Genomic DNA, 27,286 nt, shown 5'->3' on the forward strand with positions numbered 1-27,286 from the left:
CATCTTTAAAGGCAACTACATTTTTTTAAATAGTAGAAAGGTTGTCTGTTGGCCAGACTTTTTTTTTTAATTTGTTATTATTATAAGTATTGCATTTAATATGCAGCCCAGAGTCCCGTTTTGGGCTCGGAAGCGGAATTGAAATCCAGCCTCCATTTATAAATTGTGCCCACTTTAGCCAAATAAACTTTCTGGGCTGCAGTTTCCTGATCTGGAAACTGGCAATAATGACCACAGCATCTAATTCCGAAGCGGTAGAAGCATTAAATGAGAAAAGACCCATTTATAATGAAATGGTAAAAAAAAAAAAAAAAAAAAAAAAAAAAAATTGCGAAGTAAAAGAAAATTTTGTAAAGTCCTCATTTAAGTAAATGGGAGTTCTTGTGGCTGTTGCTATGCTCGCTAATGTTACCACGTTCCTTATCAGCCTGCCTTTAAAGAAGTGCTGAGAGACTGGCCAGTGTGATTATAACTGCCCTTGTAACCCATAGCAAGAAAGAGGGATTTGCCTGGTCCATCACGGCAACACATCTGCCTGGCATCTTCTGTTTCATTTACGATGTTTCCCTGTATCCTCACTCCTTCATCTAGTTCTTCTATTATTACATCACCAGGTAATGTGGACAAGGTGAAGATATGTCTCCTTTTGTAGCGGCCAGTCTTATTCCCAATTGCATTAACAAGTTCCTCAGTCCCTCCAGACAACTTGTCTGGTGTCAGTCCTAATCCAGGCACAGAGCAATAAAATTGTGGTTCCAATGAAGACGGTGGCCCTCAGAATGAAGTGATGAGTGAGCTAAATCCCCTTGGTGAATGCTCTGGAAAGTCGTCCAGCTGTCGCTAGAGAAAAACCTAGACCTCTTTTCTGAACCATATGGAGCAGGGTACTAGTCGAGTTTGCCAGAAGTCCGTTAGTCTTGAGTGACATGAAATTGTTGGCTCATCTTTCCTCCTTCTGCATGTGGCAGAGTGACTCTTTTTAAATCACAACTTTATTATGAACTTGGATTATTTACTAGATCTGAGTTGTAGGGTTTTATGATATTAAGTGAACATTAAGTGTGACACGGTAACATACTCATTTTCTGCCTGCCTTGTTTGTAGTAACACCAACGTGCTGTTATTGCTAAATGCATGCTGTCCTCACAGTCTTTGAAGGGAAAACCTAAGTCCTCACTGCCTAATAGAAATATGAGCAAGCCACAGAGGTTATCTTCGGTTTTCTCATAGCAAAAGAAACAAATGAAATTAGTTGTAATGAAATATTTAATTTTACCTAGTGTATCCAGAATTTTAGCAACATGTATTCAGTGTAAAACTTCTTAATGATATAGTTGACATTCTTTTTTCAGAGTCAGTCTTTGAAATCTGTTGTGTGTTCCCCACTGCATGAGTGCACACCAGTTTGCACTAGTCACATTTCAGATGCTCAGTAGCCACATGTATTGGAGGGCACTGGTCTAAACAATATGTCATTTTGTGGATCCTGTGACCCTCGCACCACCTGACACTGGGAATGCCCTCAGGAAACACATTGAAGCTTCCCTGTGTCTTTACCCAGTTAGCTTTTAACATTTCTTTAGAGAAATAGAATAGCTTTATCAAAAACTGATTACACGTGATATTAATGGACATTTGTGTTTTGGGTTGACAAAGCTGTATCTCTGCTTTTGTGCAAGTGCATTGATCTACATAGACCTTTTTTTTTCCCCCCTCTCGTGGGCGGGATTATGTATGAGCCACATTTCCACATCCCCTGTGTACTTGGCCCATAGTTGTTATTCAAAGCATATGAGCAAATAAGGCAGTATAGGTTTCTTAATTTTCTCCTTGAATTGCAAGTTCTTGCATAGTCATGATATTTTCACTCTGTAAACCTTCCTAGCATCGTGTACAAGGTATGTGGGTTTGTGGATGCGAGGGGCATGGGGGGAACATGTTTAATCTTTGATACTGTTAATGGAAGCAGTCCCATCTTTCATGCTAATGCTGTTTGCTTCTTATCCCTAAACACAGAAAGTGGTTGGAAATTGAAAGATAAAAGGTCCAGGGTATCGCATTCAGTTAATAGGAGTTTGTCTTCACTAGGCAGGTGGTGCTCGGGGCCCCCTGTGGCACAGACATGGAGCAGGCTGGGGCTGCTGATGGAAAAGATTGGAAAGGCTTTTCCATGTGCCCTGTCAGAGGCCAGGCTGGCACAGGCTCCAGGCTGGCACAGCCCCGGGGGGAGGGCGCCTTGGTCAAGCTACTGTGTTCGACTTCGCTTGCAGGTGTCTTGTTTAGAATAAATTAGGGTGAGTGACAGCATGTTTGCATGTCATATCTTCAGTATTCAAGGATTAACTGCCTGGAGGATTATCCTTGGGCCTTGAGGCCTCCTGGTCCAGCTGAGCCCTAGCCCTGCACCGCTTACCCCAGGGCAGCTTCCCCATTGTCTGCTCCTCTCCCCTTGTTCCCCCCTATCCTGAAGGTTTTCTTCATCCTTAGCCTCAGCTTGGTGAGCGGCTTCCTTGTCTCCCTCCCAGTTCCCCCTCAGTTCTGTGGAGCTGAGTCCCCTGGGGAGCAGAGGAGGTAAGGAAGGTCCACCTGGTTGACAGGGTGGGGTCCCTCTTGGACTTTGCTGTTACAGTGGCTTTTTATTTCATGAGGGGTTTAAAATAGTTTAATGCTACGCATTCGCAGGTCATGGTGATTCTTTGTTGGCTGGTTCCTGAAGGAGAGTCAAGGAGCAGTACATGCTCTCAGAATGGAAATAGCCCAGAAGACCCACACTGGGCTGGCTGCAGAGGTCTTCTGGGGGTGACTGCAATGGTAGAGGTGAAGAGTGGAGGGAGTGTGTGGGGTGGGGGTGGGCCAGGGCCTGCTGCCTGAGGCAGAACAGACCAGAGAGCAGCTGAGTACCAAATGAATGATAAAAGTGCCCTTCCTCTACCTGAAGAAAAGTGCTCTTCCTTACAGAGGGGTTCCAGGGGGACATTGTAGGTCATCTGTTGTGTTCAGCCCAATTAGACTCCAAAGAGTGTATTTCGCTTCTGTAGGTCCCTGAAGAGAATTTAGCTCCTGACTTCAGAAATGAGCTGATCAGACAGAAGTGCAGGTCCCCACGGGACTGTTGAAGTTCTAGGCCTAAAAGGGCATCTGGGATGACAGCCTGAGCAAGATCCAGGAGGTGAGAAGGATTTGTCAGTAGTCTTGGATGGCAAGTGACAGACACCCAGCTTGGGCTAGAAGGGGAGGGTCTTGTTCATGGGACCCCAGATCCTGTGCCAGAAGGGGGTGGCCCCTGTAAGACCTCACGGATCCCTGGAATCAGGGGCCTCCTTGGTTCCTTTTCTCCAGCCAGTTCTGTGCACAGGGTTGAGGTGGCTGCCAGGCTCACGCTTCCCAGTTTCTCCACCAGGGAGGAAGGTCTTTCTCTCTCTCTCTCCCCTCCTTCTCTCCCTCCCCTTTCCCCTTCATCTTCCCTCCTCCTGAAAATCCCAGGGGGAATCTCTCACTAGCCTTGCTGAAGACACATTCCCATCCCTCAGGGAACAGCTATGGCCAGAATATAGCCTGGTTGGAGGGTCGGTGTTTCTAAAGGAAGTGGGGCGCAGTTATCTGAAGAAGGCTGGGCACTGAGGATTGTAGGTCCACTGCAGCGTGCAAGGTAACACCATTATGTCGAAGGAAATGAAGAGCCCTGCCTTCAAGTGAGCAGGCATCCCTCTCTGTTGGACCGGAGATGAGAAACATGTTAATTTGTACAAAAGGTGTTTTTTTTTTTTATGAAAGCACGGGAACGGACCCGTGGGCAGAAAAAGCTGACAAACCATGGGTATAGAAATTCATCAGGCCAGACAGAGCCATTGTGATCACTACAATGACATTTTCAACATTCCAGAATGTGGAGAGTCCGAGTCATCCCCATTTTGAAACCAAGTCAAAGAACCAATGAAACAGGCGGTAAGCCAATGTTTGACAAGCAAGTTTTTCTAGAGTAAAAACACTAAGTATAACCGTAAGTGGAACCTACCCTCTCAATTCCTCTAAGGACATTTTTCACTATTTAAGTTTATAGATGGCCTGCCTTTTCTCTTTTTGTATTTGACGTCTTAAAAGACCGCTTTGTTGAGACGTGCGTATATTTCATAAAACTGACCAATTTTGGTCCACAGTTTAATACTTTTTGGAAATGTATAGTTGTACAGTCATTACCACAATCCAGTTTAAAACCACTTTCCTCCCCCAAAGAGATCCCTCATGTCCATCTGCAGTCTCTGTTACCACTTCCAGACCTAGACAATCACTAATCTCCTTTGTCTCTATAAAGTTGCCTTTTTTAGACACATCCTACAAATGGAATCTTACAACATGTGATCTTTTATGTCTGACCTTCACTTAGCACAACGCTTTTGAGTTTCATCCATGTTGCAACGTGTACTGATGTTTCGTTCCTTTTTAGTACTGGATAGTATTCCATCATGTTGGAAGGCCACATTTTGTTTACCTAGCTGATGGCTATTTCAGGAGTTCCCACTTTTTTGCAAGTATGAATACTGCTGTTATCAACATTTGTGTACAACTCTTTGGACATAGGATTTCATTTCTCTTGGCGAGATCAAGTGGGAGTGGAATTGCGGGCTTGTGTGGTGAGTTTATATTTAACTTCGTAAGAAACTGCCAAACTGCTTTCCACAGTGACTTTTTGCTTTCCGTGTTTTATATTTTCGCCAGTCCTGTTTGAGGATTGGACCTGTATTTTTAAACTTGATCGGTTCTTTTGGGTTTCGAGATGGGTGAAGCCCAAGGAGTGGACTGGGAGGAGGAAGCCAAGGTACATACGTGCATATGTGCCTTACCACTTGGGGTTGATTATTAGCTAAGTGCAGGGCAGCTTTTTCTCTGGAAAGATGAACACAGTGGTATGTTTAGATGGCGCTGTTGACATTAACATCAAAGATTTAGGAACGTAGAAAAGGAAGGCCATGTTAGAGATCTAAAAATAATCTCAGCATGAGGGATAATCCCGTGGAGTTTCTTTGTCCTCGAATGATTTTTGTATTCCAGAAGTAGTTTGTCTTGATTAATCTGGTGCTTTTTAAATTGGATGGATTTAGGGCGTATGAGGTAACTTTGGGACTTTTCTTGGGTAGGCTTACTGGAGCATGTCAGTAGGAGATTTGACAAACCAGATAGTCATGTTGCCAGAGTCCTGGCCAGTTGTGCATCAGTGCTGCTGGCCCTGACTGATCGATGCACCTAGATCGGTTCTGGTTGATGGCAGGTTTTATTTTTAATAAGAGTGATGTATTTGTGTCTCAAGAGAAAGGTCATCCTCTGGATAAAGGCAAGTTGTGACTATATTGAGGGAGATTAATGCTCTCAAGAGAGTTTTACCACATGATTATTATGATACAATATCTGAATGACATTTACAGTTCAAAAAGAATGTGGTCATTTATTTTCATGGGGAAAAAGTGAGATATTAGAGTATTTTAGAAAGGATTCAGTGCCAAAATGAAACTGTTGCTTATGCCTTTTTCCCCCCTAAACTTTTTCTTTTCTTATCTTCTGGGTAATCTTTTAACAAGCCTGCACCTTAGTTCATAAAAGAGATGGCCTATATAAAAGCACCCAGCCCATAATTAATGCCCGGTAGAATTTGCTTGTTTACGCATTCATTTATTTATTGATATGTATCTGGTTTGCTGAATAAATATAAATAAGATGTAATCTTATAAATGAATAAATAAGATGTAATCATAAAGCAGCTTTCTTTAATATCCCACTCTAAATTTTATTCATTAAAGTTAATATTGTCCCTTGCCTCTGGATGAAATCTAGGACTTCAATTAAAAAAAATTCTGCAAAAAAAAAAAAAAAAATTCTGCAATTTCAACTGTTAAATACCCCCTTTTTTTAATTGAGGTATAATTGACATACATCATGATATTAGTTTCAGGTGTGTGGTGTAATATTTGTATACATTGCAAAATGGTCCCCACTCTAAGTCTAGTTTGCATGTGTCACCACGCATGGTTACAAGATGTTTTTTCTTGTGATGAGAACTTTTAAGATCTACTTTCTTAGCGACTTTCAAATACACAGTACGGTGTTATTAACTAGAGCCACCATGCTGTACCTTCCATCCCCACCACTTCTTTTATAACTGGAAGTTTGAGCCCAGTTTGACCTCTTGATCCCTTTCGTCCACGTCACCCACCCTTCACCCCTGCTCAGTACTCTTAATTTGGAACTTAGAATGCCCAGTTTATCAAATAAGAAAAAGTTCAAATATGTTTTCAGAGAAGATCCCTCTCTCCTCACTTTATCCTGGCATCTTGCTGTCAGGCCTTGTGTAAAACCGGGGGTGGAGTGGGCGTGGTGGTGGGGGAGATCCTCCCCAAGCTCCACACATTCTGACCCTTTCTGTTACCAGTTTTGAGCTAAATCCTTTGAAAATCTGCATCTGGTACTGGCTGCTTACTTTGGAATGAAGTATCTTTTAAATCTTTTGTGTTTCCAATTTAGCACTTAGTGCCCATTCATTCATTCATTCACCGTTTGCTTGTTCAGCCATAGTGAACTTTGAGTGTTGGCTATGGAGAGGCTTGCCGAGGTTCGAGTTGAAGGGTTGGACAGATTTAGGATGGACTTTTTCCTTATTGAGCGGCTCTTTGACTGGAAGTGGTAGAATCTCCTGCTAAGGAACACAACAGGCATGTTGATTTGGGAGAATCCTTGGCCTTCCCCTTAGTGCTCTCTTATCAGGCTGGTGAAATCTCTATCCTGAGAACTTGCCCCAGGGGTTCTATCTGATGGTCCTTGTTCTCTGCTGACTGTCACATTCCATTATTCAAAATGGGTGGTTCTTTGGGCTAAGCTCAGCGAGTGGCTGGGGAGGGGCTGCATGAGGAGTATAGCCCAGAGAAGAAGGCAGGTAGGATGGTTTAAAAAGGGGCAACCTGATAAGATTTTACTGACCAAATGAGGTTGTTTTTTCTTTTTCTAACTTAGTATTTTCGTGTGTATGTGGTGAAATCTAATCATATTGCCTTCACTCAGATCCCAGTGCATTTGGGACCAGCGAGGGCTTTGCTGAGGTTAAAGGTGAGGTCTAATGGCTATTCCGACGCCTAACCCATATCTTTGTTCTACACATTCATTCATGAATCATTTATTGATTGTATGCTGACGGTGTATAAGCAAAATGAAAATCCTACCCTGAAAATCCTCCATCCCGAAGTAAGTAAGCAGCCTGAGATGCATATTTTCAAATTTGCTGAAAACTGATAATGGGACTCTTGAACCCTCACTCACGTCCAGGTTGTAAAAAGGTCAGTGTGTGTGGAGATTGGGGGAAGATCTTTCTTTGGAAGGAACCATACAATGATTTCCACCATATCTACTCAACCCCCTGAGAGAAGCTTGTAGGACTGTTTAAAGAGATTGGACCGGTATCTGGCCTTTGCAAATCTAAGATAGACATGCCCCATCTGTGGGAAAGCTTAGACAAGATGCCCTTTCTTCATCAGCTTGCCCAAATCCTGAGTTTCCTTTAAGGCCATGTTATGAAGACTTCCCTGATTTTTTTCCCAGCCCTCAAACACTTCCACTCTTTGAATTCCTGCAGTGTTTGACACCTAATTATTAGATGTCATACCCTTGGTCAGTTATGAATCCTCCTCAGTGTCTGCTGAGAGTTCTCCTAACCTAAATGTGTGTCTAAAATTCTGTTTTACCGAGATAAGCACGTATCTGCTGTGGATGAAATCAGGTGGGGGGGGAAACGGTACTTATTGGCGTCTGGTTCCCATCTGATGTTCTTTATTCCAGAAGCCATGACATAGTCATAGGCACAGGCAGGGACTTCAAGCAGCTTCTGACCCGGGGAGCAGTTTGGGGGGCATGAGGTGCTGTGTTGTCAGGGGCAACTCATTGGGAAAGTTGACCTGGAGAGAGCTGTTACAGAATGTATTTGTTTTGCCAGATGGAGACAATTGAGTGTTTATACAGCTTTTGGTTAAAATTCCATCTTTGTTGCAGAGAGATTATCGTCTGAGGAAACAAATACTTGAGGGAGAACAGGTAGGTGCCGGCGAGGAGAGCAGCATTTTAATTTTAGTTCCTTACATTTGTTCAAGGTCTTGTTCAGTGCTTTGGATTTTAAGCCTGATTTTTCTCAAAAAGCCAAACCAAGCCAAACCCTGAAGCCTGTCTTGGAGGCTTAGTGTTGCTGTACTGGTGTAGAAGCGTTCCACATTCCATGATGGGAGGAGTCATTAGGCAGAGGACACTGTTTTTTATTCTGCTCCTCTCATTGCTGCGGTGATTCGGAGGGACTGATCGTAAACCACTGCTCTTGCATCCTGTGGTCTGGTGTCCTAGATGCGAATGTGTTCTTGTGATGCAGGAAGATGGACATGTGTGCACAGCTGCCGTTTGCCTTAGTGAGTTAATATTGCTCCTAGTGGCCACGGGGAGCCAGCTAGTTGCTCTCCTAGAATTTCCAGTGTGGAGGGCTCCCTTCCCCCCTCCCCCCACCCCCCACTGCTGCATACCCCAGTGTTGTGAAAGATGCAAGCTCGTCTGATGCTTGAAGATAATGATCTATCCTACCTACTTGTACAGTGTCTCTAGTGAAAGTGTCAATTATAGGTCTAATATCACTGAGTCTAGAACAGTTTTTCCCCAATCGAGTTGAGCATCCAAATCACCCGAGGAGTTTTTTTTTTTTTTTTTTTTTTTTTAAATTACAGATTTCCGAGCCCCACTTCTGATTACGGAATCAGAATACCTGTCTGCTCCAAGAGGACTCTCCTAGGCTGACAGAATTGGCAACATCGCCTCATGAAGTCATCCTTGGGTTCTACGTGGGGGTGGGAGTGGATGGGAGTACGCGTAACTTGAAGATAGAGGAACTTTTTTCTAACCACTTCAATTGGGTGGGTTGTGGTAGGGAAATAGCTAAAGAAAATCTAGGAGCAACCACATTTTAGTGTTAAGGGCATTGCTTGCTAACCTTTGTTCCTTTGAAGTTTTTTTTCAGTTTGGTCCAGAGATTTCTAACCTGGAATTTTCCTAACTGGAAGGATTAGAGAAGGTAGTGGAGATCATGTATATATGCATATGTGTGTGTGTGTTGAAATATAGCGCTTTGTTGAAATGTAACTCATTCTTTTCAGTTTACCCACTTGAAGTGTACGTTTGAATAGTTTTGATATGTTCAGGTTGTGGGGCCATCGTGATGATAGATTTAGATTTCCTCTCCCCAAAGGAAACCCCGTATTTGTTATAAGTTATTTTTAATACGCAGAGAAGTCTAACATTCATAATAAAGCTATACAGGCTAATATCAAGGTTTTTTGATTCAGGCTAGAATTATAGCAGATAGAGGTTAGCTCCTTCTTAGCTTTGATTGAGAGTTACATTATTTTTAAAGGGAAAATGGATTAATAAGCTTGTTTTTGGGACCTGGCCTTTCAGTGAGATGGCAACAAGGACATGCATCTCCGCACTGTTGTGTCCTCACTGTTTGACTTGATGTCACATGATGACTGGTGACCAGCAATGGAAGCCGTGTTTCAGTGACTTATGTCTTTTTTTTTTTTTTTTAAGATTTTATTTATTTTAGAGAGAGAGAGCACACGAGCAGGGGGAGGGGCAGAGGGAGAGAATCTTCAAGCAGACTCCCTGCTGAGCATGGAGCCCAATATGGGGCTTGATCTCATGACCCTGAGATCATGAGCTGACCTGAAATCAAGAGTTGGATGCGTAACTGAGCCACCTAGGCGCCCCCAGTGACGACTTCTGGATCCAGCAGGCAAATATTAGTAAACTAATATTCCTGCTCAGTGGGTAGATGTGCTTTACTCTTGAAATGGGAGTCCTTACAACTTTTCCCATATATGTGTAACCCTTCCCCCTCTTTCTGTATGATCCAGTTTAGGCTGGTGCACAGCGAATTCACCTTCACTGCAGCTCTTTTGAACTAAGTTGTCTTAAGTGGCTTGTCCAAGGACTGCTGTCCGTGTAGCCTAGATTTACTGATAGATGTCACTTGTCCTCAAGATAGGCTGTAGCCCAATCTGGGCTTTGGAAGTTTAGATTTGGGAATTGGAGCTGTGAGATTCCAGCAGACCCAAAGAAGGCAAGTCCCTGATTTACCTGTGGGTCATCTTGGGGAAGAGAAGATGCTGGAGCACACAGAACCCAGCATCATGTCAGGGGCAGCTTGCTCCCCATTCGGCATGACTTCCAGGTGTTAGATCCTTCTGTGAATATCAGGAAAACAGTGACCTACTACTAATTTTAATTACCTCCCAGCTGTAGTTCTTGTTTCTAAAATTACTACTCTGTAGGTTTCCAGAACCTCTTTACCCTTGACCCCTGTCTCTGTCATCTGGGAGTTGTACCCATGGACCACCCAGCTATCACACACCCAGACCCGTGACTCCAGGAAGACCTTCATTTCACAGCTAATATCTGCCCCTGGGAATTTTTGGAATTAAGTGCTTTATCTACTTAATCTTCAAATAAGAGGTTGCATGTTCTCACTGCCATAATTTAAAAAAAAAAACAACAAAAAAAAAACCAAAGACAAGCACACAAGAAGAAGCACAACACCCACAAAAACCCCCATGATCGCGAATAAACTTCTTACCCACCATTGCCTAAGCCGTTGTGTTCTACAACAGAAGGGATGCTGTGGGTGGTTCCCTCTTCGTGGGCTACACGGTTGGTGGACTATGAAAGCCTTGGCTTCTCTTTTCTCCCTTTCCTGTTCTATGGATTGGGCTGCTTTCCTTGGTTGTTGGCACTTCACCCGAAGGTGGAAGGAATTGAATTCAAAGGCTGGCTGTCATTTTCATGGAGAACCGGGAACCAGTGGCAATTTGGGATTATCTGATTATCATTATTTCTACTTGGATTCATCAAAAGGTGGTTTGCTTTGACATGAAAAAGGGCTCTTGAATAGTCCAGCACGACTTTGACAGTTGGATTCCCCGCCTCATCTACCTCACTTCAAGATTCTCAAGCCTCAGTGCGCGAAAGATCCAGCCACGGAGACGCTCCTGTTTCCTGTGGAAACAACGGATATGGGCTAGGATTTTGCATTTAGCAAACTGTCCCCAGGTCCTTCTGATTCAGATTAATAACTAGCAGCCAATGGTAAGAAGCTGTCCAGGAGTTTGCACTTCACTGTTCAGGTACCAGCCCAGCCTGTGGTTGAATACTTGGCAATTAACAAGGTCTAATTATAGCATGTGTGGTTTCCAAGGTAACAGGGTCACTCCTGCCCAGGCTGGGAAGATTGAAAAGGACCCCAGTGAGGCTGCAGTAATGGTGTGGCCTCTAGATTAATGTCATCGAAGTGCTGGGTTTTTGCGCCATTTATCCCAAGCCCTGTTTAATGACAACAGCAAAAATGAAAGTAAACGTTAGAATAGAAGCCAGAAAGTCGCTGGATGACTTCTGGAGCCAGGGATGAGGACATGAGGAGGGATGAGGATAGCCATTTAGTTGCTTATATTTTTCCCCCTTTATCGTTTAGTCCAGAATAAGGTGGTGGAGGAACAGGGGATGACCTTGAAAGGCTTTTGAAAACTACTGGCCAGCTATGGTAAACATTGGAGTGCTATTCCTTAGTGTTCAAATTGATCGTACTGTTAAAGTTCATCTGTTCTCACTTTGTCAGGTGAGGATCGAAGTGACATTTATTGAGTGCTTACTGTGTGCTGGGAACTTGCACCTAGATTTTCTTGCCCTTTTGACCCAAATGCAAAGGTTCCACACTCTGTGATTTTCCAGTTTTTAAGGGTGGAAAAGTTAGAGTGTGTATCATATTTTAGCACAGGATTCTGCTTTTTGGTTTTAGTTTTGAACCTGTAGGGCAATGGGAAAAGCAGTCAACTGAGGGCAGGTTTTCTAACCTCTTTGAGTGAGGTTCCACTGCACCTCTGGAACATGAGGGACTTAGCCTGGATCAACAGTCTTAAACTTTGAAGGGTGACAACCCCTTGCAGAATGGTGAGAACTAGGAACTATCTTCCCTGAAAAAAAGTACATATGTATTTTTTTTTTTTAATTACACTCACTCTCCAGGAGACCAGAGACCTCCTCAGGGAGGTGATTTCTTAAGACTTTGCCAGCTTCAGCTCGGAATTGCTGGGTCCCATGAGGACCTTGGAGGTGGGGGAAGGGACCTTTTTTCATTGTTTAGAATGGCTTCCTGCAGATGAGGTATTTGAAGAGGGAGGTTTTTGTTGTTCCTGGCATTTTTTACTAACTGCCCTGTGCATGCATTTAGGAGGGAAAAAAAAAGAAACCATGCTGAGAAAAATAAATAGGGAATGAATGGCATCTGGAATATGAACTGTTTTCCTTATCATTCTTTACTATTGTGGCCCTTCAAAAGGAGGCGGATGGTATAATTATAACATGAATAGCATGTATAGGAATCCATGCCCCATACAGATACTCTCTTTTGCACCATGAAACTTGATCTACTTTTAACATTTGGGAAGTTGGGATAAAATGTAAAGTTTTGGTTCACGTGAGAGTGTCAGAAGGTTCTAGGGACTATATCATGAGTGGAAATAACATGTTCTTTACCACTTCTTAGCTTCTAATTCCTAACACCTTCCTAACTCAACCCCAATGGCCCATGGCCAAAGAGTTGTAATCTCATCAGGAGGAAATACCTGTAGCGTTTATTTGGAAACCTAAATATTTAATTTTTTGTTTTCCATTCTCTGCTTAGGTGTTGAAAAATCTCTAGAGCTTTGGAAAGCTGAATGGACTAAACATGAAGAGCTTGAAAGCCAAGTTCAGGAAGAGTGACGTAAGTACGCCGTGACTCACCGTCTGTCCGCTCCACTCTCCCTCTCCTGGGGCAGCAGGACAGCTCTCCCCTCCCACCGTGATAAGGCACTGGGTTAATCAACTACAGGAACCAGAAGCACTCTGAGCCTCAGCTCTGGGTGGCTTTTGTGAATGGCATGCTCTAGGTTCTTTGCTGTTCGTGTGAATAGCTTTTGAAAATGACTTCTTTAGTCCTGGGTCTGTGCCTTGTAGAGAAAGAAAGCGTCAAATCAAACATCTTAAAGAAAAGAATCGGTAAAAACCTAAGCATTTCTTAAGTCCCCTGAATCTGATTCAGAATGTCATTTTTGGAGGAAGCTAGTCTCATGAGAGTAGTTAAGGAATTACGTATTAGCTTGGGTCATCTTTGGCTTTAGGAAACTTTTTGTTTAACTCTCTGTTAAGGCTTTTGTGGTAAAACAGTATCTCTTGCTGCCTGCACCTTGACTCCCCCTGAATTCCTGGGGTTCTTACTCATTTGTTATCCATCATACAAGATTTTGGATTGGAGGAACCAGTTATGATGTCGGAATTATGAAACAAAGTCTGCCAGAGGAGAAACTGGAGAAAAATAGCATAGCAGGATTATCCACGTGGTATCTTAAAACAGGGTCACCTCCTAAACCCTGCTGGGACTCTAGTCGTGTACTAGCTGCACTCCAGATGTTTTGGGCAGAATTGTTGAATGGGAGAAATTCATGGCAGGGTATCCGATGGAAGCCCAGATATGTCAGCCCTCATCCAGAGCTTGCTTGGCTCTCCTTTAACATGAGGTAATTAAAGGTGAACCTGGATTTTATTGTTTTGCCATGAATTAAATGACAGGTTGACACACCCCGTTTTTAAAATAAGTGGAGGCTGCGTCTTTGCCGTATGGCGCACACCTCCTTTTGGCTGAAGCTTATCTTTTGAGGCTGCATCATGACATGTAACGTACTGCCCTGATAAGGCCCAGACTAGTCGAGATGCTTGTGGGGTGGTTGCAAATTTTTGTCTCGCTTAGAGGTTAGAGCTAGAAAGGGATATTAGGAAAAAGCTGGGTTTTCACCCTCTCATTCTTGAGGTAAGTTAAGTGGAACTCAGAAAATGTGAAGTGACTTGGCCAGCCGCATCCAGTTTGCCTTTGGCCACTGAGAGCCCTGGTCATCTGACTTCCTTAGCCCCTTGTCCCAGCTGCTCCCCTGAGAAACCCCCTTCAGCCTCCCCATCTGCTGGCCCTATGAGACCCAAGCCGGCAGATCGCCTGTGCCTTTCAGTGAAGAACGAAAAGTCAAGTGGATGGAGAGCGGATATGGGTTTGTACGCCACGTGACCAGGTTAACAAATGTCTTTTCCATTCAAAGGGAATTTGGGTAGCTTCCATTTATTCAAGCTGAGATTATTTTAGCAAAATTTAATCAGTCTAGAGTTCCGGGATATATGAACAGGGGCAGGGGGGAAATGACAGACACATAAACTTTTGGTTTAAAAAATTAAAAACTGGCAGCAGGAGGGAGGGTGTGGCTGGAATCTAGGTTTTTAAATAAAAATGGAACTATTTCCATGATTTAAAAAAACCCAATAACACTATTAAAAGCTGCTGGGATTTGGCAGCAGGAAGACTGTGCTTTCGGAAGTTGGTGCTAAGAGTAGAAATGTTAGAGGAGCAGCTTGGGTGCCTGGAGCAAAGGATATTGTTATCACAGGGCCAGACAGTATCAAATGTCTTTTGATATTTGATCAAAATATCAAATTTTGGGTCTGTTTGTTTGTTCATCAGCCATGTGATAATAACTAACCATGAGGAAGGATTTACTCTACATCAGGTACTATGTAAAACTCATCATGTGAAATTCATTGAATGTTACCAGAAAACTTACGTGGTAGGTATTACCATTAGACCCATTTTACAGATGGAGAAATGGAGACCTAGGGAGGTATGGTAACTTGTCTGGGTTCTCAGAGCTCTACTTTGTACCATCCGTTTTTCTGCCGTGACAGCCCAATTCCAGAGCACAGGTCTCCTAAAAGAAAATTTGGTTGGAGATTTGACTCTGGAAACCGTTGAATCCAGGCAGGAGCTTGGAAGAGTGACTTTGGATCCAGGTTGGTGAACTTGGACAAGTCTCTGACCTTCCTGACCCTCAGTTTCCTCACCTGAGAAGTGAAGAAAATCATATGAACCTTACGAAGTTGTCATGGAGGTTAAACGTGCTGATGTATGTAAAACACAGCTTACTGGGCGCCTGGGTGGCTCAGTCGTTAAGCGTCTGCCTTTGGCTCGGGTCATTATCCCAGGGTTCTGGGATTGAGCCCCAGATCATCGGGCTCCCTGCTAGGCAGGAAGCCTGCTTCTCCCTTTCCCATTCCCCCTGCTTTTGTTCCCTCTCTCGCTCGCTCTCTCTGTCAAATAAATAAAATCTTATAAAAATAAAACACACAGCTTAGGGCCTGGCATTCAGGAGATGCTTGGTAAATATTGATTCCTTTCTCTTAATCCGAAACCCCTGATAAAAAATAGGGTTTGGAAAGTGTCTATGCTCTGGAAGGCAAAATAATCTGGTAACGGTTGCTGCCTCTGAGGGAAGCTGGGGTGGGTGGAGGAGGTAGGCTTGCTTTTCAATGTGTGTCTTTTGGTTTGAATTTTTTGGTAATGTAAGTTTAGATACATATCACTTATTATGTGAAAAACAAGTTTTAAAAGGTTTATATTTAGTTAAATGAGCTGAACTGGCATCTTCTTTACCTGCAGTGAGTGGTCTCTCTCAAATAACGATCCTAAACCATCAGCCATCAAATTTTCCTGCTTGTCTTTGTGTGAGGCTGAAGGGAGCAGAGGGAAGAAAGGATTCTTTGTATTTCTGGGAGGTAGGAAAGAAGGGAGACAGCAGATCATGTTCATGCTTTCATAAAGAGAAGGCAGGTGACCCACTGGTATGATCGCATTTCAGCCAGCCTGTTCCTGGGAGGTCTGCAGCCAGATCAGTTTGAGGCCATTGAGAGCAAAACCCAGGAGTGAGAAAGGACAAGAGTGACCCAAAGGAGGCCCACGGGGACAGCCTTCAGGTCACTATGCTACTCCAGGATCATCATGCGGATAGAGATTTAATCCAAGTGTCCTTCCTGGACCACTTGACTCAGATGGCTACCAAGTCAAGAGCAGGTTTATGTGAGTATAACAGGGGGATGCAGCCCAATTCTCTGGGCTGTGGTTAGATACTGTCATTGTCCAGTTGCTTTAATCCCCATGCATACTTGGGAGCCTGTAATAACCCACAGAGGCCAGAGAGAATTATGGAGCTAAACACTTGCTCTTCAGTGAATGATGTTTTTCATTTGACATGTATAACTTTATTTTGGGCATCCTTAAAGTTGGGTTAGATACTAGAGAGCATAGAGAAGAAATGTGAGGTATGATTCTTGTCTTGAAAAAGCTCACAAACCAAGATGGGAGGAGAAAAATTACATGCAGGAAATAACCAAGGCAAAACACAAACCATATATAATACAGAGAGTAAAGGGGGCCTTCCATAATGATGATACAGCCAGTTGTTAAACTGTAGGGTCTGGATGATTAAAGCTATCAGTTTTCAGAGGGGTTGAGTCAACGGAAATGGGGGAAATTGGGGGAGCTTTACAGATGTGGAGCTTCTTCCTGGGCCTGGAGGATTTGGAACACTGGTTGGGAGCGCAGGGGAGGGTAATGCTGGGGAGCCAGCCACAGAGAACAGTGGGGAAGCTCCATTTCAAAAACTTGCCCTTGACATGCAAAACAGTCATACTTCAAGAGCCCAGGAGAGAGCCCGTGGCATGGCTGAGTCTTTTAATAAAAACACTATAAATTTTCACTCTCGTTTTTAAAAATGGATATGCTTGACTTTTATGCTTATAAAATGAGCACAGTTTTAAATCCTCATTATTTATATCTTTTATGACTAGAGTTTGAAAGTGGCTTCTTTACCTCTTTAAATTTTGCAGCAACCAATACGTGGTTCCACATGGAAAAACAAGCTGTCATCATGAGAAATGAGGCCAAGAAGGTTGGGATTTCCCTTTGTTAATAAAATGCTCAGGCTTCTGGAATTTCTTTGTAAATGCCAATTTTTAGTGCCTTGAGTGAAATGGGTGGAGGCTGAGGGATGGGAAATGGGGTTGAAAGATCTTTGTAACAAATCTTGAGAAATGCCTCTCCAACATGATTGAGGCCTTCAAAGTTTACATTGTGGGTGTGTGTTTAATTTTATGAAAGATTTGTTCCCAATTATGTTTTTCACTGTAATAGGGAAGCAGCGGACATTCCATTAAAAAAAAAAAATCAAGACAGCCAGTTCAAAATGGCTGGCTCCATGAGATATTAAATTGGTAATATTTTTTTTTTAGGTAGCAGCTACTAAGGATTGCAGCTTTCAGCCAAAGAAATGCACACACACCGTGAATCTTGAGGAACCAGACACATCCTGCTCAGACAGGAGTTTGAATTTGTTGCCCATTGAGAGAACTGTTCCTATGAAGGTCGATAATCCACATCTCTGCCAAGGTTCCCCCCCCCGCCCCCGCCAAGGAGTTTTTGGTCATTTATAAGGTGTTACGGATGCCTGAGTCTCCCTCCCCCACCACACACACAAAATGGGAATATTTAAAATCCAAGTTTCTCTGTTGACAGAAGAACCTTGGCCAAATCTGTTGTAAAGCTAAGCCTCTTTTTTTAGTAGACATAATGTCAAAATACATCGGAGATGACCTTTTTGGGTGGAGGTATGAGACTCTGGTAAACTTCTGGAAGAGAAATTCGGTCAAGTTTGTGTCCTACTACATATTTTCCAGGACTTATCAGTCTTGAGTGGGGAATCCACCTGCTGCCCCATTTCACCTTGTGCCTAGGGTTGCCATAAACACACACCCAGTGGCTTGAACAACTGAAACTTATCGCCTCCCAGTTCTGGAGGCTACAAGTTTGAGCTCAGGGTGTCAGTGGGGCTGGTTCCTGGGAGGGCTGTGAAGGCAAATCTGTTCCAAGCCTCTCCTGGCTTCTCGTGGTTTTCTGGCAATCACTGGCTTATAGATGCATCACCTGACCTCCACCCTCCTCTTCACATGGCGCTCGCTCTGTATGCGTGTCTCAGTGTCCAGATTTCCCCTTTTTATAAGGACGTGGTTCTGTTGGATTAGGGCCCATCCAAATGACCTCAGTTTAACTTGATTCCCTGCCTCTGTAAAGACCCCATCTCCAGATCGGGCCCTATTCTGAGGTGCCTCAGATTTCAGCTTATCAGCTCTGGTGGGGAGTTAGGGAAGTGGGGGGCAATGGAACACAATTCAACCCAGAGCATACCTTCTTGCTTTTCCATCTAAGAGAAGTTTCTCCAAAGTTTTGCTGCCCCGCCCCGCCTCTCCCAGCATGCATGCTCATGACTTTAGTGCCACAGTTTCTTGTGGACTATTTTCAGTGTCTAATAGAGGGAGGCCAGACTATCCCATTTTTTTAAATCTGCCTAACACAGAATATGAATTGCAAGAGTAAACATGTATGGATCGCTGACCTACTACAGCAGAAATGAGGAGAAGAGCTCTTCTTTATTGAATGCTTGCTACATGCCAGTCACTGTGCCAAGCCCTTCACCTGCTCTTTATCGGGTAATGCTTACCAAACTTTTTCCAGTAAAGACCATTGTTGTTATAACATTTTACAGAGGAAGAAATTAAGGCGAAGGGAAGTTAAGTAGCTTGCCCGAAGTCACACATTAGATCAATGGCAAAGAGCTCTGAACCCCGGTTTTTCTTGCCGCCCATGCTAGGGCTGTCGACCGCTGCACACACTTGCTGACCTGGGGCATTCTCCTTCCTAAATTCCAAAGCTTGAACGTGCATGAGATAAATTCTGCTCCGTTGCACTAAGCACAAAGACCCAGGCAGTGACTTTGCATCCTACGAACGCTGTCTACAGTGGCCGAGCTCACCCAACATTAGCGGCATTCCCGCGGCAGGGGAGGATCTGGGAAAATCTTGGGTTGCTTGTTTCCTGGGAGGCAAATACACTTTGGCCTTGACTTTTAAAGCAAGAGAGAACAGATGCTACTTCTGCTCTTCTACTGGAGCTGATAAAAATGTCTATATCTCAAAACAAAACAGGTCGATTTCTAAATAGAGCCTCATTGCTGGCTACCTGGCTGACAGCTTCCTTCTAGCTCCCCCAGATTATTAACTCCAGGAAATTTTGGTTAAACCTGATCCATCCCAGCTGCAGCTGGAGACGATTATGAAACTCAGAACCTGGCTCCTAAACTTGGGGAAATCTGAGAGTCTACATAAGCAGGGAATCATGTAGGTTATTACTTCTTATCTCTGTATTCTGAATTAATTACCTGATCATTTGGAACTCTTGCTGACCTCGATGTTTGTGTGACAAATTCTCGTATGGAACCTCTCCTTGGAAGTGAACTAGGAATTGCTTCTGGATTCATCCTGTGGTGCTTTTCAGTTGAGTTTCCACCCAAAGATCTTTGCTGTGTAGAGGTGGTTACCTTCACTTATATGGCACTCGGTGTCCGCATTAGCTACAGGCCCAACATATCTGTAAAGATGAGGCCACCACCCTTGACTCTCCTTTTGTTTGAGTCCCTGCCTCCTTTTAAACAAGGAAAGTCCGCATATTGTGATCCACTGGATTGCCCAATTCTTAGGGTGGTTTTTATTGTGTTAATGAAAAATGTTTTAACTTTTTGGGAAGTAATGTCCCAAAGGAATTGATTTTTATTTTCTTGGGAGGCCAAATGATCTGACGGTCTCCACCTCCTGCTTTTTCCCCTGGGCTGTCCCATAGGCTGGGGAGCGAAGAGATTTATAATGTGGGACAAGAACAAGAAAAAATCTGAGGAACTACATGTTCTCCTTGGATGGATTTATTCTGAGATATATTTTCCAATGCCGACAGTGTTGCTATGGCAGCTTTTCAAACTGGGGCTACTCTTCTGGTGGGTTTTTCACAGGAGTCAGTGTGAATTCGTGGAGCTCTCCATTCTTTGAAGGGTTGTTTCATAACTGAAGCTCCAGGGTCCTTCTGTGAGGTCCAGGGGACATTTACGAAGATAGGGGATAAGCTGTTTTAACAAAATGCCCTGAAATCAAATGGGATAGAAGTTGTTTTCTTAAAGTTTCAAGGACTGCAGGGTCAGCAGGATAACTGTGCTCCATAGATTCATCCAGGGACCCAGATCTTTCTATGATGTCCTTTTCCTACTCTCCAGAGCGACACTGTACGTTGCAGTAGTCAATGTGTGGCTCGTGACCATTTGAGAGGTGGCTAGTCTAAATTGAGATATGCTGTGACTATAAAATACACACCAGACTTCAAAGGCTTAGCACCAGAAGAAGAATGTAAAATATATCCTTAATTTTTTTCTTAATTCTACAACCAAAGTGCTAATATTCTGGACATATTGGATTAACTAAACATATTAACATTCATTTCACTTCCTTTTTATTTTTTAAATATGGCTCCCAGAAACTTGAAAAGTCTTGTATTAATAATTCTTCTGGACAGCGCTGGTCTAGGGTGTGCTGTTCGTGTTGCGTATTTTTCTGGCTCCTTAAGACTTGAACAGCATGAGAGTAGAGCGCAAGCATTTCCTTTTTAAAGGCTGTGACCCTGAAGGGGGCACAAATCCTTGCCCTCACATGGAGCCGACTGGAGCTTAGTCACGTGTCCCTGCCTAGCTGCAAGGGAGACAGAGAACCTTTCCTCTAGCCGGCAGCCACAAAACCAGCTAAGTCCAGAGAGGTGAGTGGAAGGGACACTGGAGAAGATGAACTCAGTGATATGGTTGAGTTGCCTCCCCCCAACCAAAAAAAAAAAAAAAGATATATCAAAGTCCTACCCTCCAGTACTTCAGAATGTGACCTTTTTGGAAATAGGATCTTTACAGAGGTAATCAAATTATTTTTTAAAAAATGAGGTCATTAGGGTAGGCTGTAATCCAGTATGACTGGCGTCCTTATAAAAAGCAGAAATTTGGACACAGAGACAGACATGTATAGAGGGAAAACGGGGCAGGACACCGGGAGCATACCATGTGAATATGGAGGCAGGGAGGCGGATGATGCATCTAAAAGACAAGGAATGCTGGAGATTGGCAGCAAACCACCTGAAGTGAGGAGAGAGCATGAACAGCCCTCAGAAGGAACCAGTCCTGCTGACACCTTGATGTCTGGCCTCCAGAACACAAGACAATACATTGCTGCTGTCTCAGCCATCCAGTTTGGGGTACTCTTGTGGCAGCCCCAGAAAACAAATCTACTCGGCCACAGGCAGTTTCCACGGTGAACCTCGTTTGGGAGTTGGATGAGAAAGGTGTGCCAAATGTTCTTCATTTTGATTCTTTTTACCCCAGAAGGGAATAGTGGTTGCTACTTGCCAATTCCCCATTGTCCTGTCGGTGCAAGACTATTGCAACATGTGGTTTCAGTGAAATTAAATGCCTTTTCCGTGTTAGAAATGAAAACTGTCCTGCGCGTTACCAGCTGGTGACGTTAGGTTATCAATCAGACTTTTTCTTTTGAGTCAAATAATATGTCCAGTGATCTGCCTTGATAAGATATGGGATTAACGGGGGCCTGGTTAAGTATACTGTTTTGCAGCCTGCATTTTGGGATTGCTTACACAGGTAGGAACTGTCAAGACCTGATCCACACCTTCATAGGACAGTTTGGGAATGACGTCAGCCTACAATTACCCGTCATAAGCTCAGTTTTAGGTTACACTGAGTGCATACATTCAGTCAGCATGCAGTTTATGAAACGGAAAGCTGAAGATTCTTGTATCGATCAATTTCCTCTACCCGTATATGCCACTTTGAGTCTCAAACTGTGGGGCTTAGAGTTCTGAGCAGAACTTGAGATTTGTTCCCAAAGAACTTAAAATAGTGCCATTTCTATTTCCCAGGCATATAGCTTTCTTGATATAACCTAAGATGATGTTTTTTTCCTGCAGCTGCCTTCCCCTCTTGATTCCTATCTGGTTTATTTTTTTATTCTTTCCTACTACTTTTGCTTGCAAAGCCCTATCTTTCTCTTCATGGGCTTGTTCTGTTGGATATTTGAACTCAAATTCAGGGCACTATATTTATCCCATTAAATTTTATTTTGATTGATAAATCCGTTTCGCTAGTTTTTGCATCATTTTAAACTCTGATTCTTATAATCACACTGAGTCATTTACAAACTTGGTAGGCATGCCTCTTTAAGTCATTAAAGTATTGAATGGCTCTGCCTTCAGAGATACGGGTCTGTGTAGATTTATAGTTATATCTTATGTATCTGTAGGACCAGATCCCAAATAATGTGGATTAAGGCATTGTCTATTTGGAAGGATGTCAGTTTGTGTGTGTGTGTGTGTGTGTGAACACATATACACAGTGCTGTATATCTATGTGATAACTGTTGACCTCCTTCCAAATGGACAATGCCTTAATCCACATTATTTGGGTCTGGTTATAGCCGACCATTGTACTATTTCTCAGTCCTGTTTTCTATTTTGTCCCAGTTTTGTTTCTTCCTGCCTATGTGATGTTGGGCAAGTTCTATAATCTCTCTGATCTTTGGTTTTCTTATCTGTAAACCAGCGTGATGCCAACTCCTCGCTTAGCATCAGCATGAGGATTAGGATAAAATCTGGCACATGGTAAATTCTCACTAAATGGTTGCTAATGTTATCAGTTACCCCAGTGCCTGGTATCAGTAAGGTCTTCAGTAGTATGTGATGAATGGTTTCAAAAGTTGACTCTCCACACAACCCTGGGACTCATGTGCATGAAACATACAGCTGTACAGGGCTTGTGTCCTTCACAACGACATCAGGAGTGCAGGTGATAAATACCGTAGGAGTTTCACAGAGGAGGTGAATTTGGGGTTGGGCTTCTTGCTTGCCTAGGTTAGGATTACCAGAGGAAACCGGTACTGGTGGGGAAGGGGGTGCTAACTGGAGAGGGAGATGAACGTGGGCAAAGAACAGGAAATAAAGTCAGATGACAGGAGGGATAGACTGCACAGCATTGAAAGCTGGGGGTGGGTGGAAACTGAAGAATGAGGCTTAATGAAGATCGCATTTTGGGCGGAAGGACAATGGGGGTTTTGAGAAACCGACCAGAGGGAAGGGCCAGGACTAGGGCGAGGCTCCGGTGGGGGCTGCTGCAGGGGTGGGGAGGGATGTGGTGCTTTGTGTGGGTGTAGATGAAGAGCAGGGAGGAAATCTGGATTCCTGTTACTACACCATGGGCCACGCCCTGTTCTGGGCATGCCAGCCAAGTGTAAGTGACCCTCATCTCCTGAGAAATCTGGTGTGGGCCTATTATTGTACTTGCATTTCACTATGCAATTTGGTGGGAAGAGATGGTAGGAAACTTAAAAAAAACAAAACAAAAAAAAAACTACTTGGTTAAAAAAAAAAGAGACTATTTACTTAACATTAAAATGCACTTCTGAGTCAGGCATTATCTAAGCAACTTAGCAAATTGTAATTTATTCCTCCGGCCATTCTTATCCCCATTGTACAGATGAGAAAACTGACCCAGTAACTTGCTGTGTTAGTTTGCAAGCACAGCCGCACCAAAGTAGTACCAGTGGAGTGTCTTAAGCAATAAAGATGCATTGTTTTCACAGGTCTGGGGGATGGACAGCTGAAATGGTGGTGTGAGGAGGTATGAGGCTTGGGGGAGAATCCATTCCATGCCCCTGTCCATGCGTCTGGTGGCTTGCTGGCAGGCTTTGGTGCTCCTCTGCCTTCATCTTCCCATGGAGTGCTCCCTGTGTGGGTCTCTCTGTCCAAATGTCCCTTTTTTAGAAGGACCGCAGTTGTATTGGGTTAGGAGCCCACCTTCCTCCAGAATGACTTCACCTTAACTAATTACATCTGCCACAACCCGGTTTCTAAACAGTTGTGAGGTGTACTGGCCGAGGGTTAAGACTTCAGTGCAAATGATGGGATTCAACCCCGTAATTCCATTCCTGACACTTGTCTAAATCCCAGAGGGAAAGTAGGAGCCAGGACTTGTGCCCGGGGACTCTGGCTGCAGAAGCCACGCTCTGCCCCCGGGGTGTGTGGCGGCTGCTGGGCTTGGGGTTTGCCGGCAGAGATTTACAAAACAAAACAAAAACAAAAACCAAACCATGGTCCCAGCCAGCCAGGTAAGCCTGTGATTGGATTTCAGAGTCTCCTCTGCAATTTTCCAGTGGCAACTGACAGGTGATAATCATGGGTAAACTCTGACCAAAACCTGTTCCAGGGAAGCCAGCGAGCCAGATGCACAGGATAAGTGTGGAAGCCTTTGGTGCCAGAGATAAGAGCTGGGTGGGTTAACATGGAAAGCAAAGTGGTTAGACCTGTTTTGGGGAGGAACCCCAGGGCCATCGGAGGGGGAGGACCTCATGCAAATTGGACCCTGAGACTTAAGGAATGTTTGTATTGTTTTCTGGTGGGAAAATAACAAAGGGCACGACTTAGACTAGGGTAGTTGTGGTTGTGGAGGTCTGGGGCACCGTTGTCCCCAGTGGTGGCCCCCAGTGGTGGCTCCATGGTTGGTCCGGGGCTGTGCTATGCCCATAGGGGGCAGGTGGGTGGTTTTGTGAGCTCTGGTGTGAGTGTTCAGCGAGTTAAGTCCCACCATTGGGGGAGTCTGGTGCTGTAGATTCCTGCCTTTTCCAGTGTAAAGCCATCTCTCCCTTTCCCCCACAGGGAACGTGTGGCTTTTAGTGGCAGGTGGCAGTCTGGGTCATGGTAGGATGAGATCATGGTCCCTGCTTTAGTCTGCAGCATCTTGCCCAGTTCTGGACAACCAGGCACTGTGCTGAATAAGTAAGAGCAAAATGAAAATACCCAGAGTTCATCGTCACCCCTCATTCCTCTGGCCGCTCTTTGCTCAGTATTTACTGCTCTCCCCATGGCATGGACCCGAAACCAAAAGGCAGGAGGGTTTTCCAGATGGGTTCCCTTTAGTATGGTCCGAATGTCCTTTCTGGCTACTTTTGATTGTATTATGTGACATTAGCGAGTATTATTGGAACGCCTGGCTTGTTATGTACAACGCATTTGTGGTTTTGTTTTGTACCCAAACTGTGAAATGATTTTGTATCCATAGCTCCTTAGCTCAAGTGCTAAGGAGACCAGTCGTGAACTTTGGTGTAGACTAATTAACTAGCCTGTGTTCCCTAGGCAGAAGTTACCCAAATTTAAACCCAATTTCCTGACTGGCATCTGTGTCTCTGGTTACAAGAGAGCCTGAGTATTATTAAGAACAGGGCTGCTTGTTACCGGAAACAGAATAGTGCTTGGGCCCTGGCTAAGATGGGACAGCATTTCAACCTCATTTAAAGGATGCTGGGATTCTTATTCAATTTTTATGGGTCAGTGACTCAATTTATGAGTCATTTTGCTAAAGTTTGTCAAAAAGATTCTGGACAGCTTACTCCTAGTTTTGAAAGAATTCTTCAGAAGGGTCAAGTAAGCCCTCAAGACAGACACAGGTCTCCTGTTTAGGCCCCAGGTAGAATGTAGTAACTGTTCCTTATCTTTGAGATTCTGATACTTTCCAGCCCATTGTGAGCCCTGCTTACACATTTCACTTTACCACAAACCTGTGTTTTGTAAACAATACTATTGGGTTAGCCTTCGTGGCAGTTTTGGCCCGCTCAAGGGAAACTATGTGAAGGAAATCATCTGAAACGTAGGGTGTTTTTGTAGTATTATTTATATTAAGGAAAAAATGGAGAGTAACCCATATTTTGCAGGAGTAGGCAAATACATTATTTTACATCCATGGAGAAGAATGTTCTAGAGTCCTTAAAAGTGTTAAGCTTAAATTATGTAGCAACTGGGAAAGTGCATATGATAAATTAAGTGGAGAGAGATTCAAGTTACAAAATTATATGACATTATAATTACAACAAGTGAGAAACAAATGCGTATGGTACATATCAACACTTCTACTTAGAGGAATACTGAGGAAATAAGAAAGCCACTGGCTGAGTGTATTTTTGGAGTACATATTACAAAACTATTAAAAAGTTGCAGAAATCTACTAATTTACATCTATAAAAACTGGAAATCTTACAAAAATTCGGGTGCAAACCGAAGATTAGGTCTACTCTGGCTCTGTTGTTGTCAACCTCACCTTTAGGACAGTCACCTGCACAGCTTTTGGAACTGTTGATCACTAGGATCCACCCTCAGGTTCTTCGTCTTGTCTTACGAGAGAGAACGTTGTATCTGCACTTCAAGTGAAGGGTTTATAGATCATGGCACTTTCAATAAAAATGGAGAGGTGTGCAGATCACACTCCCATCAGTGTGCTTTGTCTGTCTTCTGACCTCTCCTAGGGAGGCAGGATCCAGAATTACTTGACTTGCTGGGCTGGGTTTTGTGAACAAAATCCAGTATCTCGTAAGAGTTAGTTTGATTCATTAGTTAAGCTCAAATTCTGTGTGCCTCACTTAACTATCTCTAACTTCCCTGAGCCTGTTTCCTATTTAGTAAAAATGGGAATTTTAGAAAAATACCTCCCTCGTAGGGTATTGTGAAGAATAAATAAGACAAAAATGTACAAGATACTCACTTCCCTTTCCCAGATAATTTCTATCCCTGGTTATAGATCTCATCTATCAAATCTGTTTTTGTTTTCGTTTTTTTTTTTTAAAGATTTTATTTATTTTTTTGACAGAGACACAGCGAGAGAGGGAACACAAGCAGGGGGAGTGGGAGAGGGAGAGAGAGAAGCAGGCTTCCCGCGGAGCAGGGAGCCCGATGCAGGGCTCGATCCCAGGACACCGGGGTCATGACCTGAGCCGAAGGCAGACACTTAACAACCGAGCCACCCAGGCACCCGTCAAATCTGGTTTTTTAAGAGATAATATTTGTTCCTTTTCTGTATTCCGTAAGCTGGAGTTCATAAAGGTATGAATAATGAGGAAATTATTTCTGTCTTCCTATGGACTGACTCTGAGTTTGTTTTATTGCCTGACCTCTATTCCGTGGGAAGTTGGAAACAGAGATGACTCCTGTGAGGGTGGGACACATGAGTGTTTTCCATGCCTGTGGCTGCCTACACATACATCTGTTAAGCAATTGAAATGTAGCTTGCCTGACTAACAAAGCAAATTTTTATTTATTTAAATAAATTTAAATTTTAGAATACTCTATTCAGATATTGGAACATTTGTGTTTTTTGATATTGGGAAACTTAATTATGTTGGGAACAACTTGAGTATGTGAATTTGGTTGTGTTTTTTTTTTTTGTTTTTTTAGGATAAATATCATGAACTGTAAATGCCATCAAGTATTTCTGATAAAAATGTAGCATCGGAATTGAGATGTACTTCCTGGAAACGTGCAAGATTTTGATGGCATGGCATGAAAAAAGAATGTAAACTATCTCATTAATAGCTTTCATGTTGATTTCATGCTGAAAGGATAACA

General features: G+C 43.4%; 1 protein-coding gene across 8 annotated transcripts in view; it reads left to right on the forward strand.

Annotated features, from left to right (window-relative positions):
- Positions 1-27,286, forward strand: part of RAI14 (retinoic acid induced 14) — a 138,024-nt gene that overhangs the window by 10,008 nt on the left and 100,730 nt on the right. For 5 of the 8 annotated variants that reach the window (XM_081825971.1, XM_081825974.1, XM_081825978.1 and 2 more), the window contains exon 2: positions 12,746-12,826. In XM_081825971.1, coding sequence (XP_081682097.1) covers positions 12,791-12,826 — 36 coding nt within the window. In that variant the 5' untranslated portion in view covers positions 12,746-12,790. Of the gene's footprint in view, positions 1-3,922; positions 3,946-11,536; positions 11,681-12,745; positions 12,827-27,286 lie in introns of those variants that run through there. The other 3 variants (XM_081825972.1, XM_081825976.1, XM_081825977.1) reach the window with 2 other exon arrangements.

This window comes from Leptonychotes weddellii, chromosome 7 (genome assembly GCF_054177405.1).
Source record: "Leptonychotes weddellii isolate Sample4059 chromosome 7, ASM5417740v2, whole genome shotgun sequence".
Lineage (NCBI taxonomy): Eukaryota > Metazoa > Chordata > Mammalia > Carnivora > Phocidae > Leptonychotes > Leptonychotes weddellii.